The 19564-nt window shown below is 39.4% G+C and overlaps 1 protein-coding gene across 5 annotated transcripts in view; it reads right to left on the reverse strand.

The window, feature by feature from the left end:
* The window catches only part of NSMCE2 (NSE2 SUMO ligase component of SMC5/6 complex), a 213591-nt gene that overhangs the window by 100411 nt on the left and 93616 nt on the right, over positions 1 to 19564 (reverse strand). For 3 of the 5 annotated variants that reach the window (XR_012490922.2, XR_016021495.1, XM_074317042.2), the window contains exon 5: positions 6427 to 6510. The exons of 1 other annotated variant lie outside the window; for it this stretch is intronic. Coding sequence is in view for 2 of the 4 variants with exons in the window: in XM_074317042.2 (XP_074173143.2) it covers positions 6427 to 6510 (84 nt within the window). In the remaining 2 variants the exon portion in view is untranslated. The remainder of the gene's footprint in view (positions 1 to 6426; positions 6511 to 19564) is intronic. One more of the 5 variants, XM_074317043.2, reaches the window with a different exon arrangement.

The following is a 19564-nucleotide window of genomic DNA, read 5'->3' on the forward strand; positions in this document are numbered from 1 at the left end:
ACACTTTTTTATTATGGAAATTAATACATTTTTACTATAAAAACTTGGAACACACATATAAATAAAAATTAAAACCACTGATAGTTCCACCATCAAAGATAACCACTTTTAATAGCTGCATATATATCAGTAAGCACACATATAAAAGTGTTCCTTGATGTTTTTAATAGTCCATGTCACCTTTAAATAAACTTAAAAAATCTCAAGCCTGCCTCTTATGTTTGAAATTTAAAAAAAAAATACCCCAAATTTCAAACAGTAAAACAATGGCAGATTTGGGGAAAATAAATTTTGCTTAAAACCTTTCATCACCATGAGTCCTGAGGATTCTTGCCTGACAGACTCTTTTGCCTCCTGACCTGGGTGGTGAGGAAAAGAGAGCTCAGCGTGGCCTATGCTGATCAAACTGCTGGGCCTTCTTTGTCACAAATGAAGGAAAGCCATCCGTGCAAAGGTATATTGATGACACGGGTGACATTCAAAGTCCACTCATTTGTTTTGGAGTAAACAGGGAAGTATTTTACTCAAAAACTCTTCAAAGTGATTTTTCCAGATGTTATTTTGGCAACTGAATGACACTTGCCCCAAACACTCCCCAGGAAGATCTTCTGGCAAAAACTGATGCAAGTGAGAAAAGGATGCCTCACAAACTCCAAACGGATTTTTCCAGCTGTGAATTGAGAAGCTGCCATTCAAATTTCTTCTCCAGACAGATTAAGTTAAAATTTCCCCCTCCTTGAAGTCACCTTCAGGAACCTGTTTTTTGAGAACTTTCGTTATGTCGAGAAATGAGGAGACATGTTTGGTACAGCATAATGGTTAGGGAAGCGGACTTGGCACCTAGTCCTAGTGGGTTTGAATCCTGGCTCTGCCAATTATTAGCTGGGAGCCCTGGTGCCCCACTGAGATCTTTCTGTGCCTCTGTATCCCTACCTGTAAAATATGTAAAATGGTCATGAGTCTTATTAGTACATCTGGACTTTCGCTGCAAAAACTTAATGTATCAACTAACGTTGACTCTGAAAGTTTCAGTCCTTTGTAGATAAAACTTTCCAATACATCTTCCAAATACTATGCTTTGCTGATCGTTTGCAAGTTTGAAGCAGTTGCTTTTGTCCTTAGTGTCTCAGAAACGGGCAACATTATCCTTTAGCTTATAAATCTTTCCAAGCACGTTTCCTTCTGATACGATTGAAAAGGTTCAACAGAACATGAGGTAATATACATATTCACTGATTATTTCTTCTCATATTTGGTTTCAATTTTTCACATTAAAATCTTCGATTCATCTGGAATGTAGATTAATATAAAGTATACCTTTGGATTTTAAAATATCATTAAAACTTTAGGCAATGGTTCCAAACTGAATAAGCCAACTTTCCCCCACTGACTTGAAAAACTATCATATGCCAAAATCTTATATGTGCTTATTATAATAGTTGTCTATTTCTTGCTGTGCTCCCATTGGAACTTAAGTTTCACAAAGAAAGGGCCTTGGTGGCTTGGGTTCCATGCTGGATCACCAGAGAGACGCTTGACTCATGGAAATAAGTGGCTGAAGAGGGCTTTCCTCTTTTAATCTCTCGATGTGATTACCATACTATTAGTTTTCTAATGATAAACAAATGCTACATTATTGAAACAAATGTGAACCGATCATATTTACGATTCTTTCAATAGGCTGCCAGATTTCATTTGCTAATATTTGAATTAAGATTTTGTGTATGTAATTTTAAGTGCAAGTGTTCTTAACGTTTAAGAAAAAACATGGAGAATTTGGTCACAGTCATCATCCTAGCTTCATAAAATAAACTGGGAGATTTTCCATATATTGTCATGCTTTGAAATAGATTCAACAGCACAAGAAATTTCTGTTCCTTTAAGATTTGACAGAATTCAGCAATAAATATGTCTAGAATTTGCACTTTTTAGGAGGTAGAAATTGTTCTTTTAATCCTATTTTTGTCAGCATTATTCACAATTTTAGCCATTTTGAGTCAATATTTGTTATTTTTTAAAATTTTTATTTTTGGTCATTCATTTTATAGATTGAATTTATTGTCACAGAGTTAAAAATTACTCTTTTCAGATATATTTTTTTGGAAACTCCCTCTGTATCTATGGTTATATACCTTTTATTTTTTAAAGGTATGCCTCTGGATCATATTATGGTTGATTTAAAAAAAAAAATCAATTTGAATCCTTGTCTTTTAAATGAGTAAGATAGTCACTGTGTGGTAATAAATATGTCCAGTTTTCATTTTAAACTATACAGCACTGTTTTTATGCATCCCAAATGTTTTCTCTTTCCTGCCCTTAGCCATATTGATTAAGTAGTTATTCATCCTTTCGACACCAGCACTGCTTAACTTTAAATTTTCTTTATCCTGTATTTTCTTTATTGATGTCAATAAAACGGCCTTTTTTGAGTCTCCTTGCACTCTTCCATCTTGCTTCTGCCATCTTCCTTCCTTCCGTCAAATTATTGCAATACTTTACAATTGCAAATCCCTGTTATTATTAGCCTGTTATATTATTGTTTTTTGAGGAATCATTTATCATTAGCATTACGACTTACTTCTATGACTTACTACTATATTAACAACAGGCAGTCACAATTAATTCCATACCACTTAAAAAAATACTCTATTATAATTTCTTCCCCTCATTGGGTTATTTATTCTTACTAATTACTTGTTTGGCTCTAGTATGTCATTGAATTTTTTTTTTTTTTCCAGGACAAGTAGAAGAGGGGGATATTTTGAGAGTCATTCAATGTCAAGATGACCTTTCTGTTGCCCTTTCAAGAAAAGATGCCTCGGCTAGCTGTGAAATTTGAATAACAACCCTTTCCCCTCTAATGTCTTAGGTGATGCATCACTGCTGTTCCCATAGAGAGTGCTAGGAGGTGCCTGGATGCAAATTTATTCTCCTTTTCTAGGTAACATCTTCTCCCTCACTCCACGCCACCCCATCCCCACATCTGGATACTTAGAGTTTATACATTTTTGAAATATAATAGTTTTGTTAGAATATGTTTAAGAGTGAATGTCTCGTAATTATTATTCTCTTGATTTAATAACAGCTTTATTGAGATATAATTCACATAGCATTAAATTTCTTCATTACATTTTGCTGGCCACCCCTGAGCCCTTTGATGTGAATATTCAGGACTCCTTTTAGTGAAGGTGGTGGTGAGCGTGTGACGTGTACTACGTAAGCTCAGGTTAGCGCCTTGCCAGAGCCTACGCAACACATCCTGAAGTTGACTGTTGCTGCCATGCTGCTAATGCTCCCATCCGTTCCACTGGCTCCATCTCGGAACACGCTTTGCATTCTTTACATACTCCTGGCCTTCTCATCAGGTTCCTCTTGATTCTCCACGGTTTTGCCATGTCTAATCCTCACCTCTCCTTCCACATACTCTTCCCACATAATCGCATCTACTTCCTGGCTCCAACTCTTATCTGTATCAGTGGGTCTTAAGCCCCTCCCTGAATGTTGTTTACACAGAAACACTCTCCCATCAGTAACATCTCTCATTCATTGGACACCACGATTCACGATTCATGACAACAAGGAAATCCTGAAATCTCAGGAGGGGTATTTCTACCTTGAAGAAGCACTTCTCCTGCCCAGGGACCTTTGGTCTGAGACACAAGCCTATTTCATCTCTGGTGATGGCACCACCACCCACTGAGCTGTCCACGCCAGATGCCTGGAACTCATCATCACTACACCTGAGGACAAAGATGGCGTCTCTCTAGTTCACCACCAGATCTAACGGAACGTCAAACACAGCAGCACAATAAATAGTTGTTGGAGGAATGAATTCAGTTAAACACTAAATTTTGTGGTTTCCAACACATACTCGTATCCTTTCAACTCTTCCTCTTTTCATCCACACCATCACTACTTCAGTTTAAAATCACTGTAATTTACTTGTATTACCTCAGAGGCTTACTACCAAAGTCTCCGAGCCTGCAGTCCTGCTTCCTCCAACCCATTCTCCACGCTACAGTCAGTTATCTCTTTCAGTTACAGATCAGTCCTTATCATCCCTCAACTTAAGGCCCGAATTTCTCAACATAACACACAAGTCTATAACGCACTTGACTTTGGACATAGCATTCCTTCTACCTGGGAGGACAATTCAGGTATCATTCTAAGGAGAATTTCTTGATGCCCCAAAGCTGAATTAAACGCTCATCTTACGTGCTCTCCAAAATATCCTGTACTTCCTCTACTACTGCATCTATTCTGTTTTGTAATTGTCCATTTACTTGTCTGACTCCTCGACTACGTTGTAAATATGGATGGGTGGGGCCACTGCCCTTCTCACTCAGTGCCCTGCACAATTCCTGGCACCGAGGAGGCCTTCAGTGAGTATCTGGTACATGAATATATTTTCAGATTTCACCAGTGACCACGAAAGTAGACACCTTTGGAACTCCATCATGGGACAGGGATTCTGAAGCCAGTCCGGATTAATTAATAAAGAGGTATTAAAAGTACATGAACACCATGAAATTGTACCCAACATTTTATGTGTATAGACATTTTTGAGGGTAATTTTCAGAGTATCTAGAGTTTATAATCCTAAAACTTTAAGAACTATTACTGTTGGAGTTTATTTGGTTAGAAAGGAATATTCTAAGCGGCATTACAAACTAACAAAATCAAATTGTAGATATATACACACACAAAACACAGACACACACGGGGACTGACTTAATAATATCAAGCCTTATGGTAAGTAAGCCTTTTTTACTGAAAAGGGACAAGATTCAGAAGAGTTAAGAGGGCTGCAAGAAGACTAAAGAAAAACAGCAGAGGCCAGAAAAAGAATTTAGGAAGGCAGAACAGAAAGAGAAAGGGAACTTTGGTCTACTCTGACGTTCTACACAGGGTTCTATCAGTGTCTTTTCCATTCTGGCCAGTGAATCCCTGTCTAGACTCCGACCTTCAACAGAAGGAAAGAGAAGAAGAAAACAGGAAGGCAGTGGCCTGGGTTTACGAGAAGGCAGGTGCAGGGAGAGGAGTAGGCCACACACTTGTTACTTCTCAGGGGAGCGTTTTCTCCAGCTCACTCTACACCTTGTCTTTATTTGGAGTACAGCCTACGGACTTCCCTGTCTGCCGGAACCTTGACAATATATCATGCACTTTGGTAAAATGAGAAAAATGTATGTAAGAAAAATCCAAGGAGTTTTGAAAGTGGTAGGCTTGTGGGTTTTTAAAAATAAATGTTGACCATGTTCATCCCCTCCCATTAATTAATCGTTTAATAAAGGAAGAGAAGACTTTTTTCCCTTTTTTGGTAATTCCTCAGATCAGCATATAACATACGATACTGCCTGGTTTGCTTTAGGAACCGCTAACTTTCGTATCGTAAGAGGCTGTTACTAATCCACTAAGTCGCGATAGGCCTGGATGGGGAGTGTTGCGATGCCGCCTAACCTAACTTCCGCAGCAGGGTCCACCCTGTAGCTACTGATCTCACTTCTAAGATGTCTCTGGGCTGTGAAACAAACCTTGCTCACACAGGGATGAGAAATGGTCCCTGTTCTCCGTAGCATCATCTTTCCCCCAAAGAAAATGAAAGCCAGAGAGCATGGTGAATTTGGTCAAAAGGCCTGAAGGAGTCACTCGATTATCTAAATAATCAAGAAAGGTCCACAGCTACCTCTATAGCAATTCAGCCCCGTGCGACTGAACGTCAATACACAGAACAGCTCTGCAGTCATGGACCGGGATAGCAGCCTCGTGAACGTGTTATACACACGTACAAGCCAACAGTGTCTTATTTTGCTGCAGAATTCCAATTGTATAAATGAACAAAATTGCAGTTGTCAAAACAATACCTTTTAGGAACCAAGTGTCTAAAAAAAAATGTCTTTTTGAGATTCTATATTTACTTATCTCATCTGCAATTTTTGAGGTCCTAATCTACAAATGAAAGATACATTATTTTAAATCATAGTGACAACTGAGAATGGCTCTGGGTAAATTTCTGATACATTTAAGGTGAAATTCAGTGATCAGTTATTCTGGCTGGAAGTCGGAGTGAAGGGGGAGGAATCGGAGAGAAGAAGAGGTAAAAAGCTGCTAATTAAAAAAGCCTCTCCTCACAGTCTACTTTTATTTGATGCAACTGGTAAGTTTTTTGAAAATTCCAGGATTCACTTAAGAGCTGTGTTGGGTTTTCCCCTGTTATCTACTCTGATACCCTTTTTGGCAAGAAGTTGCCGTTAATGATTTATTGAAATCTGGTTTAAGTCCCGTTATATTCAGGGATAAGCTGACCATATCACTGAGAAACCTGTGCTTTATTCAGTGTGTGGGATCTGAAACCCTTTCAAATGCAACGGGGACTGTTTGGGGGAAAGAGAGAAAGATGAGAAAGGAAGAAAAAAATCCTATAACCTCGTTCATTGCCTGCTCTACTTGCATCCTTATTCTTAATCGTGTCGACCTCCCTTTGTCTTCCATCTTCTTTAGGGTTCCCTGCTGCAAGAGAGACCCACGTTAGGAAGTGACTGAGCGTGACCCCGATGTAGACAATGACATGAGAGGCAGAACTGGAAATGAGTTTTTGGAGGTCCTTGTCGTGGGGTCTCTACCTTTATATGTAGTCCACTCATCCACACAGGTGGATGGTATTTGTAAATCCAGTCAAATAATACTCAGCCAGAGGAAAAGCATCTATTGTCACGGAGATAACATTATTTGGTACTTTCTAACTGAAATGTGCCCATTATCTAGATGTTCTTGACATAGGACTTCCAGGAAGAATTATTCTAGTGACGTGTGGAATGGAAAGGAAATATGGAGCATGACGACACTGACGGGCATCACCTGGAAAATCCAGCAGTCCCCTCCAACAGACGCCCACAAGGCAGCAGCATTTACCTTGCTGAGCCTTGCGGACTCTGATACCCGACCTCATAGACGGGACCCAGGAATGCAGACTCATGCTAACAAAACTCACAAAACACCGATGTATAAAAAAAAAAGAAAGCGACTTTATTATTTACAGTGAACAACAGAAGAATCAGGCACACTGAATGTATCGGTCTGCGTCAGTCTGACAGTGAATTCCCTCCGTGGGAAAGCAAATTACCAGAGGGCAGCGTGGTGAGTACGAAAGCAGAGCAAGTGGAGCGCATTACACAGGATTCCAGTGCAAAACGGCACGAGGCTGGCTCAGCAGCTCTCTGCCACGGGGCTACCACCTGCCAGGCCGGATGGGATGCCGGCCGCGACCTGGCAGGTACTACTGGTCAGACAGCGCTTCGTGAGGGCTCATGACAATTACAGCAACCGCTTTTCTTTTGCTCTGTTTTGGAGACAGAGAAAATCCTCCTCTGAGGCAGAGCTTATGTTGGTTGTGTTTTTAAGATGTCAAAACCCTCAGTTAGATTATGGTCAAATCTAACTGCCCAAAGAGTCTTCGCGTCGCTTAAGATCACATCACCTCTCTCAGCTTTCATCTGTCAGGTGTTCATTTCTGAGTTTAATTTTCGGAGAGTACTTTCCCCATTCCTGCTTTCTGGGCTCCAGAGGGGGCACCACATGGTAGACTCCATGCTTGCTCACAGATTCCACAAAGTGTTGGTCAAGTGCAAATCAGCCTGCGTCACTGTGCCCACTGCTGTGCCAGGTACAAAACAATATTCAAAAGCATACCATGTGCCTCTCAGGACATGTTGTATCTACTGGACGCCTATAGTCCTAGGCACATTCTTAAGGTACATTTGTTCCTTCATTTTCACTAGTATTTACAGACCCGCTACTATGTACCAGGATTTACCAGATACAAGAAATATAAAAATACACATGACACTGTCTTGTTCCCTATAAGCGCTTACAATCTAGCAAAGGAACAAGACGAGCTGTTAAAAAAAAAAAAAGTAATAATAGGTACTATGCCAAGTGGTATGGAGCACGGTGGAGGGAATGTTTTCATATCTAGGGGCAGAGACGGAAGCCATCTTTTTTTTTTTAAATTTGATTTTTAAAATATACCAAATAACAGTGATGATGTGATGATTATTTAAAAAAATTAATGACCATGATATGAAGCACAAACTGTAAGTTCCTTCCTTGCTACTTCCTATCCTTGTTCTAGCTCTCAAGGTTGCCTTCAGGTAGCTTGGTGAATACTCTTCCAGACCTTTTTCTCTGTATATGAAACACACACACACACACACACACACACACACAAATTTATATATTATATCAATGTGTAAAATTTATACATTATACATCTCATTTATGTAATTCACACACCATTTATGTAACATACCCATGTGGGATCATACTACATATATTGTCTTATAACTTGTTCTTTTACATTAAATTCTTTGTTGTAAATTATAACTTGTATATAGAAAAATGCAGAAAATAAATATGCTCGGTTTAGAAAAGAAATTATTTTATTTTCCTGTATAGCTACCGCCAGGACAATAAACAGAAAATTCTGAATACCCCAGAACCTCCTTGTATCCACCCACCGCCTCCAAAATCATTATTCTGAATGTTGTTAATCATTTCCTAGCTTTCTGTATAGTTTTACTACGCATGACACAGCAAAGTTCAAATTTGCCTGGGTCTGCAAATGCCCTCGGGGCCCAAGGAGCTTCCAGCTCTAAGCCTCTCTGAACTCTCACTTTCTCTTAGGTTTTGGCCTTTAATTCCTTATCTTTTCAGCCCTTCACTACTCTGAGGATATCTTCTTATACATATTCAACAGTTTCAATTATTTTCAGCAAGAGGATTGTTCAAATAACCTGACCAGCCATATTTTCGATAACAGAACACTGTGTCACTTCTCAATTTCTTCCTTGTGTTAGTTATATGTATGAATGTAGGCTCTTATCCACTAGATCCTAACGCTTTAGGGCGTATGAGAGGCAAACCTCTTCGATTTTCCACAGCACAAATAGTGAAATAAGCAGTAAATGGAAAGAGGAAAGAATAAAGGGATGGAAAAGAGAAAGAATGTGTAAGTACCCCTGCTTTTCCATTTTCTTTTGGTGCAGGAAGATAAGATGTATATGCATCAAATAATTTCACATGAAACAATTCGAAGCAATATTGAGATATGTTTAAATAAAATCACTTCTATTTATCGACACGGGAAAATTTCCAAGCTATATTGTCAAGTGAAAAAAGGAAGCTGTAGGATGATGTCTGTGTATAAAACACATATTTACATTTAACTCTCATGTGTGTCAGGTGTGTGTATGCAGATCTGTGCCCATGCATATGCTTGTTTATGCACAGAAATGGAACGATAAAGACACACAACAGTGGTTAGTTACCTCTACTAGGAATTGGGAAGCCAGAAGTTAGTTACCTTTTCACTTTCAAATATCCTATGTAATATTTACATGATGCATATATTACTTTTACAGTTAGGGGGACATTTTTTAATTATATTCAAGGGCAAACATACCTGACAAAGGAAATCAAGAAGAAAAAATAGACAGGAAGACAGAAATTATTAGGGAAGGCTTCTTCGAAAAGGTATGACTTGAAAGGGCGCTGTAGCGCTGGAAGGATTTAAGCGAGAGAACGGGGGTGGGGAAAGGTGGGTGAGGTGGATGAGTTTTGTTCTGAGCACACATTAGGGAAGAAATGAGAAGAGGCCCATAGGAAGTTCATCTAAAGCTAACTCCAGCTGACACTGAAAGAGATGATTAAACAGACAAAACAGAGCCACAGCCTAAAGTGTGGAATGCCATCAATAGTAAGAGTTAATAATTGGTTTGATGGGAAGCAGAAGTCATTCCAGGCCACTGTACGAGATAGTAATATGAGATAATATTAACCTCATGGAGTAGTTTGCGCAGAATGAGGTCAAATGTAAAAAAATCTCTGGTAATCTGCAAAGTGCTAGATCAATAATTATAGATTTCAAGAAAGTTATATATTAAAAATTACAATTTTTTAAGGGGGATTATCTTGGTATTCTTGCACAGAATGCATTACAAGGGAAGACAGACCCAGAGCAAGGCGCTTCCTTAGCAATAAATTGACCAGTTTTTGTCACAATTGGGAAAACACAGATGATTTCCTACCTCTCACGATTGCTTCAGGGATTAAAGGTACAGAAAATGTCATGGTCAAAATGCATTAGTTCATTTCTTCTCAACTGCTTTGCTAGTCCAGAGGTATGCTGATAAAAATCAGGACTAACGCCCTGGTCACAGAAGTGGAAATGCTAAAACCCAGAGATTTTTCTAAATAAATAATCAATAAGGACCTATTTATTAACTACAGGGAATGAAAGAGGAAAAGATGGAGATTTCTAGGTTTCCAGCAGGGGAGGCTGGAGGAATGATGATGTCCCGACATCTAGAAACTGACCTAGATCTGTGACCTGTAACGTTTCGGAGTCATGACACTCAGGCCGTGTGAATTTCACCTCCTCCGTCTCTCTCTGGAGCCACAGCCCTCTCCCCACTTGGGTATGGGGCAATCTTGTATTACAAATACGGCTTCAAATATTGCAAAATAAAACTGCATTTATAATAATTTTATTTTGGACAAAGATGTTCAGGAATGCATAAAAACCTTAAAACAATTGAAATATGCAAAGTTACTGACTATTCAATTATTGCAATGGGCAAAACGGAGCAATACCTTGTTAAAAATCAAAATAAATTCCACATTTGACTTTAAAGAAAAAAATTCTACATAAATAAAATATCTGACAGAATTAAACATGCTTTGGTTTAAAATTATTTGTATTTGTATTATATTAAGGTCTGATCACAAAATGATGAATCAAACCAAGAAAGATCACTAAAAAGTAATCACATAAATGATTCTTATTTACTGTGCTTTTAAAATTCTTCTGAGTGGATTCTGACTTCTGAGTTACATGTGACAACCCTGGGCTATAGTCTTAAAGCAGCATTTATTACAGCTTTACAGTATTCCAAAAGTCTCAGTTGGATACTCAATGCTGCCCAGCTAGAGCTCAAAAGCTTCAGGGCTATTATGATAAAAAACACAACAATTCAAAAAGCTTAAAAGCGATCTGTCGTGCTTCAGACCTTTTCTGTAAGGTCACATCCCTGTAGAAGATGACAGAGCTGGCAATTGTGTAACTGAGTCTCCAGAACTAGTTACAACTCTGGAATGTGACCACTGTTTTGCAATGTGGTTTGGTCACCATCATAAGAAAATCTTGGGAAATAAAATATCTTGTTTACCTGCTAGTCCCTATGAGAATAACTCATTCACACAACAGTACAACACTACTTGAGTCTAAACTACCAAGCTACCTTTCTTTGTACTTATGACTGTATTTTAAAAGAATGCTAAGAACATTTATACATACTTGAAAAAGTAAAAAGAAAGAGGGGGAGGAGGGGACAAGGAAAGGGGGAGGAAGAGGGGAAGGAAAAGAAATCTACCTTTGCTTCACAGTAATACGGGAAGGGGGAGGCAGCAGATGATGTAGGTGAAACAGAATTGCCTATGAGTCGCTGTTTGTTGAAGGTGGGGATAAGCACACAGAAGTTCGTCTTTTACTGTGCCTACTTTGTATGTTGAAATGTTCCATAATAAAAAAAGTTAAAAAAAGGCACTTACCTAATTTTTCAAGATTGTCTCCTACCTCAATCCCTAAAAGGGGACATCTCAGTACTATTAATAGTACTGCCATAAATATGTCATCTTTAGAACATGTAGTTAAGATTTCAAGAGTTCCTGAGGTTTATGTACCTAACAACAATAACAAAAATTATGCCAGACAATAATCCTTATTATGCGTAGACAGCTTACATAAAGCACTTTCACATCCATTATTATCTCAACTGATCTTCAGAACACTATCAGATACTGTGGGTAACATGCGGATTTATGAAAAATATGAAGTTCAAAAAAGTTAAATGACATTCATTCATTCATTCATTCATTCATTCATGCCACAAACATTTACTGAACACCCGGTATGTGTCAGTTAGATCTGACCTAGGAATTAGGAATTAAGAGACAAAATGTGATTCCTTCTTTCTAGAGGTGTGTAGTCTAGTAGAGGGAACGGATGTATAAACTGATAATTACATGGTGATGTGATTCATGCTACAGTGAAGTGATTTTCAAACATTTTTTTACCATGACCCACAGTAAGAAATATATTCTACATTACCACCCAATACATGCAAATCTACGTTCAAGTAAAACAAAGTTTTATGAAACAACACTCTTCCTATGTGTGATACACATTGTGGTTATTTTCTAATCTGCTCTATTCAGTAATCTTTTCCTTTTGAATAAAATGCTGGTCACAACCTTTTACAATAATTTCATTATTCACTAGTCACTGGCAACCTACATTGTGCAAAACCGCTCTGATCAGTATGATCAGAGCTCTGTAGCAACACAAAAGGAAACAGAAACTCTGGGAACGAGACAGGCTTTAAAGAGCTTGGTCTCCGAGCACTTAACAATATCAAGGTGGCAGAACTAGAACAAAGGTCTTGTGATGCTTTAATCCCTTTGCTCTGGCAGCAACAGACTGTGAACTCACTGATAAGCTATGAAAACAAGTGGCTTTCTTGAAAGGATAGCAGCAATCATTCATTCACATGTACTAAATCCGCAATATGTGGCACAGCACTTCCTGTCTATTGGGCCATCCCGCTGCAACTTGTAAAACAACTGTAAATGTGCTAAGACTTATGACTCCCAGTCCTAAATATTTGTTCTCCAGAATAAAGGCTTAAGAAGCAAGAGAACAGGTGTATATGTGTTAGATGTAAAATAAGATAGTGGACATTTTATCAACCACCATCCCATACTGGGATTTTGTTCAATGCCTTAATCCCATTTCCACAATTTGCTCTCCATCCAGGGCAGCGGAACCTGCTGCAATGTACAGACTCTGTAAAGGGAAGAGCGGCCAAAAGCTGATGGCTCCACCCAGTATTAACATCTCATGCTGCTGCCCCCTGCTGTCTACAAAAGACCGGGGCAAGATCAGGGAGACCCGTGGACTTCATTTTGCTTTGCCATTTTCTCTAATAGGAAGGTTTCCATGTTTAGGTACCTGTTTTGAGAACCCATTTTGCCCAACTGCACCAAACACTCATTTTGTGAACTTGACCTAGTCTGGTAAGTTCGTTATGCCTTTCATCCATGAAACAGTAAAAAAGAATAGGTGCTTTCCCACATCAGCATGTGATCAGCTTATAATAGTACTACCGTTCATTGGGAATTCAAGAAATATTCATCAAGGGCACTGATACTGACACAGAATAGAAAATAGACAAAAGGAAGAAAGTTAACTAGACTTCATGAGATTTGGAGGAACTACAGCTATTTTTCATCCTTACTTCCCCAAAGGGAAACATGCTCTGAACATCAACGATGAAAGATTTTGTTGGCTGAAGGTTGAAAAAATAGTATTCTTAATTCAAACCAAACCAAACTGAACCAAACCAAAAAAACCCCAGAAAACAAACAAACAAAAACCAATCAGTACTTGCGCCTTTAATCATAAAATTATAGGGTCTTACTAAATTGAAAGTATTCTGGACTAGGCTTTATAGATATTAACGCAGTAACAAAGGATTGGCCAGAAGAAAATGAGAATTATACTTTGGAAAAAATTACTGAAAAGCATAAGCCATTTATAAAGACATGCTGATCTTTGGATGAGTCTCTTTGCTTGGAAGACAAGTTTAGGCTTGATGCTTTTGACTATTCTAACGAAGTCTGAGTAGGTCAATGAACTACAACCTACAAGGTCTTCAGAGAGATTGCCATGCTCTGGACTGCAAAAAAAGATCTATTTTAAGAATACTCACTCTTTAGACCACCAAGGATAACAGTTTCAAAAATCTAAATATTTAGTTGAGAATCAAATGATAAAACACTAAAGCAACCAACTGACGCTAAAAATAATATCAAGCAGACTCCTTTTTAATGAGTAATTATTCTTATATAGAAAGCAGGACTGTGAAAAAAATAATAACTCTATCTTGAGGCTAAAACTGAATTCCACTGGAATATAAGCTTGGTGTCATTTCCCTTCTATAATCTTTCACACTCACTTCCAACTCTGTAGGAAGCATCTTCAAATGGCTGCCTTCGTTTAGGCATCTGGAAATCAGTCCTACGCCAAACTCTCAGTCATTTCTGGACTTTCCTTCTGCTAACCTCCTGGCACACCCATTCTTCTTAATGCCAGTGAGCTCTAAAATGGGTATGCACAAGAAAATCCATTGGAAAGGGCGTCAAAAGATTTTGTACTGGACACACGCTCAAAAGTATTTAACTACTAAGGGCGTGTGATTTTTTAAAACATCGAGACTATGAACCTAATCTAGGCTTGCTCGCTGTCTAAGTGCTTCCACCTCTTTTCCTTCCCATGTCCACCCCCCACTGCAGTAGTTCAGATTATCCATGTCTCGCTGCATTTCCGTGGCAGTCTTCTATCTTGTCTTGTTTCTTGTATTATCTTTTCCACCTCATCCTTCACTCTGCCACTAGAAGTAGCTTCGCTAGTCAGCTGTCTCATCAAAAACCAGCACTACCTACAAAATAAGCCATACGTCTTAATGCAGTTTCCAGGGCTTTCTATACTCTTAGCTCAGTCTAGAAAGTAATGGGGGAAAAGTATGAACATCAGGCCTACGTTTGAGTTTTACCAGCTTTGTGACCTTGGAGGAAATTATTTAAGCTTCCTGAGCTTTGATTTCCATCTTTGAGTGGTGATATTAATAGCTCACAAAACTGTTATGTCAATCAAATGAGATTACACGAGAAGCAACTCAGCACAGAGCCCGGCGCACACGGGCTGACTGTCAATTATTTGAGCCCTTCTTGCTCTAGGTTGACCTGTTCCTACTGCCCTCTCTGCCTCGCTCCTGTTACACCTGCGCTCGTGATCCTCGCACATTACACACCAATTCCTCTGGAACATGTGCTTTCCTCCTACATAACATGCACTCTCAGCCCTCTATGGATCTGATCATACCACACCCTCAGTCTCATGTGCCCTGTCCTGCCTTCTCCAAGTGATACTCTACCCATGCCTCACGGCCCAGCTCAAATGTCACCTCTTCTGGGAAGTCCTCCCTTTTTTCCACTGATGAGCATGACACACTTTTCCTGTGTTTTCCCTGTACTGCTTGTAGCTTTACTTTAGAATTTCTTTATTTCTTTGTGTTATACTATTATATTTATATTAAATATAAAATTATGTTTACGCATATGTTACCTGCATGAATAAGCTTCATGAAGGTAGAAAGCATGCTTTTCTTTTTTTTATTCTCAGCAATTAACACCTTGTACTGGAAAGGATTTAATAAATGTCTGCTGATTTAATAAATGAAGGTATCCAAACATTTTCAAAAGGAATAATTTTTTACCAAACAAAACACCAACCGCTTGTTTCAACTTTTGAAGTAATTTTTAGAAAACAAATTCTACCTGAAAAATACACCATTACTTAATCTTTATAACATATAAATTTAAAATAACAAAGAAATGAACTAAAATGGTGCATTTTTGATACTTCAGACTTAGTTCATAAAACAAATTATTATTTTTGTCTATTTAATTTATAATTTAAAATTCTTATCCACTGATAGACTACTAGGGGTGAATATTAACACAGGGGCATTAATCAAAAAGGAAAATCGTGGTACATACATAAAATGGAATATTAGGCATCAATTTAAAATCATGTGTTCAAATACTTAATGAGCTCACACAATACTGTATTAAGTATGCACTTAATAGGAAAAAAGATTAAGAAAATACAGAAGAGGGCCAGCCCGCTGGCTCAGGCGGTTAGAGCTCCATGCTCCTAACTCCGAAGGCTGCCGGTTCGATTCCCACATGGGCCAATGGGCTCTCAACCACAGGATGCTGGTTCAATTCCTCGACTCCCACAAGGGATGGTGGGCTGTGCCCCCTGCAACTAGCAACGGCAACTGGACCTGGAGCTGAGCTGCGCCCTCCACAACTAAGATTGAAAGGACAACAACTTGACTTGGAAAAAAGCCCTGGAAGTACACACTGTTCCCTAATAAAGTCCTGTTCCCCTTCCCCAATAAAATCTTAAAAAAAAAAAAAAATACAGAAGATGTTAATATATGGTTATCTCTCAGTGATGGGCTTGCAAATGACGTTTATTTTTTGTCCTTTATATTATCTAAATTTTCTACGATATAAACATTTATATAGTAAAAAGAAATTCAAAGAGACTGAATATAAGAAAACTCTAAATTAAAGTTTACTCGTATTTACAACTACTCAAAAAGGTTTTATTATGCCAGTAAAAAAATTCCTGATTTTTAATATTAATCACAATATATGCATGTAGACATCATTAAAAACTGAGAGTTAATGCTGTAGTTTAGAAAAAAATATGAATACCTGTTTTCCTGAATTCTAAACAGAAAGCGGAGTTAAGTAAACACTTGACTTGTCATTTGGGAGGCAGCAGAGCACCAGCTCTGGAGGGGGAAACACTGGGTTGGCATTTCAGCCCAACCACCAGTCAGTTGTGTGACTTGTTCTCTCTGAGCCAGTGACCCTGTCCACACATCAGGGAGAAATCTCTCCACTTTCTCACTGCTAAGCTCCAGAACTGATGGGGATACTGTTTATGAAATCCCTCTCACCAGGTCTAGGACACGGCAGATCTTCTCCTGTCCTATATGTCACGGGTCTGGAGATGGCCCACCCAATCGGAAGACGGACAAGGATGAATGCAGGGGTTCATTCAGCTGGAAGGGAACCTGGAAAAGTCTGGTCAAGCCCTTGGGTAGCAAAGGCTGATTCTAAAACAGACTCTGCGTGACCACGGGGATTTTGGACTGCGCCAGCCATGGCTGTGAATGTTGCCCTCCCTGGTGGACCCCTCTGCAAAGTGGAAGGGGTCACTAAAGGAAATGATGGGGGGTGAGAGGTTGGAAATGAGACAAAAAGATGAGGGAGAGGGAGGAGAGAACAAGTTTTGAAGGGCAGTGCCATCGAAGGGACAGAAAAAAGAGGAAGCTAAGGACGAAAGCAGAAATAACCAGACTGTCACATAGGGAGAAATAAAGGGGACAGGGAAAGTTGTCTCTTCCTCTCCTTTGACCTCCTCGCCAAATTTTCTCCCCAATTGGTGCTTACTCCCCTTCTTCTCCCAGTTTTCTACCCACCTCTCCACCCCACTGACGTCTTCATTTCCAAAACCACATTTCTATGCTCAAGAGTCACTCCCACTCCCCCTCCGACAAGTGGTGTTCCTTCCTCCAGTAGTTAGGAAGTAAAAACCTAGGAAAACACTAATCCAGAATGGCCTGCAATGCAGTAACTGGCTGGCCAACCCCCAAGGCCCCCAAACATCAAGGAGAAGATCTAGAACCGATCCTGGCTCCAGATAGGAGGGGTCACAGAGCAGAGAGAGCAGCTGTTCACCTCTCTACTTTTCTGGTCCCAGCCATCCGATGTCCTCATTTGCACTGTCTTCAATTACAAAGGATGCACTGTCTTCAATTACAAACAACCCACGCGAATGTCCCATGATTAGAATTTACCATCTGATAATTGTATGGTCACCTTCCCTTTCTGGCGAATTTATAAAATGTTATTTTTAAAGGTCAGGATTGGACATGTCTAAGAGAAAGTCCACACAAAGACGGGTCCATGAGACTATTTAGTCAAGTCATAATATCCGCAGGGTGGGAATGCATTTATTTCCACAGTGCATCCCAATATGTCAGTTTACCGTGCCAAGAAAAAGATCAAAACTAAATGCTTGCTTCTGGTTTTCTCCAAGAAAATGTATGCCTTCCTTTTTACAAATAAACATAATGGTTATATTGAATCAAAAGTGTAAATAATTGGTAAGTGTTAGATATGTGAGTGCTAAGTGAGGGCAATTTCAGAGAATAAACGATACACTTCGATTAAGCTGTAACAAGTCATCTAAAAAGTCATCTTTTGGAAATCATTACTTGAAAATGCTAACAGTGTACCTGGAGACGCATTCATTCTCTAGTTAAAGTGTGTTATTTTATACCTCACCAAACAGAATGAACATTTGTCTACAGTTGCCAAAAGCTGCGCTGCCTGAAATGAAAACTTTATAAAAGGTCCTTGCAGACAACTTTGTCCAGCAAATAATTTGCTCCTGTGTTAAGAGAAAATACTTTCTTGTAAAATATACCAAGAAATAAATAGGGAGTACCTTCCTAAGTAAAAATAAACGTCTCCCAAAGCGCAGTATGAACTACTGGGGATCCCCCCCCCCCCCCGGGACACCCCCCACCCCCCCAGGAAGCCTATCTGCTCACTGCTCCTTTAGCCTCCGCTTTCTCAGGAGGGTGCTGGCAAAAGACAGGATATGGGAACAGGGAGAGCTGATGATTTTCACTTCTCCTACTTGGAGCCCTCAGGAACTTGGACAAAGCCAAGAAAGAAACTAGAGCTGCAGGGCTGTGAATCATGGTTTAGTAGGTTTGACTATAAAAAAGAATTGTTGGGGTTGAGGTGAATGGAGTCGACAGGACAGAAAGAGGTTGTTAGAAAGCTTGAAAGCATCACAAGATGAAAGAAGAAGGCCTGCCTTCAACTGAAGGAAAGCTTTCCTTTCAGCTCCGTTGTTTCCAGGCCCTGCCCCACTGTGCCGCTAGGAATGGCAGAGCCCAGCACTGGTGTAAGAGCTGATTTTAGTCTCTGAGGTAATGTGTAAGAACACTAAGTTCTCAGACTCAGCTCATCTGAGGGATTAGCACACACAGCCTGAGAAAGATGTGCTGGGTATGTGGCAAATCACCTTCAGAATTAGCCCATTTATGAAGCCACTTTGTTTTAGCAACAGATTTTAGCAAAAGTACTCCAAAATAATCACTTTTTTTTTTTTAATCTAATGTTCCACAAAAGAGATCACATTATCACTGGTGTACTGACTTCCCATTTTCTCCAACTTCTAAGAGTTCTTTCTTTTTCCTCAACAAAGCCAGTCAACAAGAGGCAGTTTACGTAATGGTGAAGGGCATGGATTCTGCAGCCAGATTTCCTGGGTCTGAATCATGACTGGGAGGTTGGGCAAGTTGCTCAACCTCAATCCGTGGGCCTCCATATCCTGCTTTGTAACATGGGTAAGACTCCGCCACCCACCTCACACCACCTTGAACAGAGCTGATATACAGTAAGTGCTCAAAGAAAGTCAACAGTTGTTATTGCTTTGGAAAAAAAACAAACGTCACTACTGCCAGGGCACGAGCCTTGTACCCAGACTTTTCCAGAAAAGCATCCGATTAATGTATTTAATAATTTGCACACCTGCTTCTCCGAGTTAAGAATGTACTCTTGAAGGCTTATTCATTTTTTGTCTCAAATATCTCACAGTTTCAGGCATACAATAAGAGCTCAATAAGTGTTTGAAAGCAAAAAACGAAAGGAAAAGAACAAAGCTTTGCAAACCAAATCCGGTGAGCAGCTGTGGTATTTGTCATATAAATAAACGCAGATTTCCTGAGCTCTTATTGCGTGCCTACTCTATGCTGGGCCCTGCTTCGTGAAGACTCTATGTTACCTTTAT

Source organism: Rhinolophus sinicus, chromosome 6 (genome assembly GCF_057876585.1).
Source record: "Rhinolophus sinicus isolate RSI-liver-muscle chromosome 6, RSI-T2T, whole genome shotgun sequence".
NCBI classification, from domain to species: domain Eukaryota; kingdom Metazoa; phylum Chordata; class Mammalia; order Chiroptera; family Rhinolophidae; genus Rhinolophus; species Rhinolophus sinicus.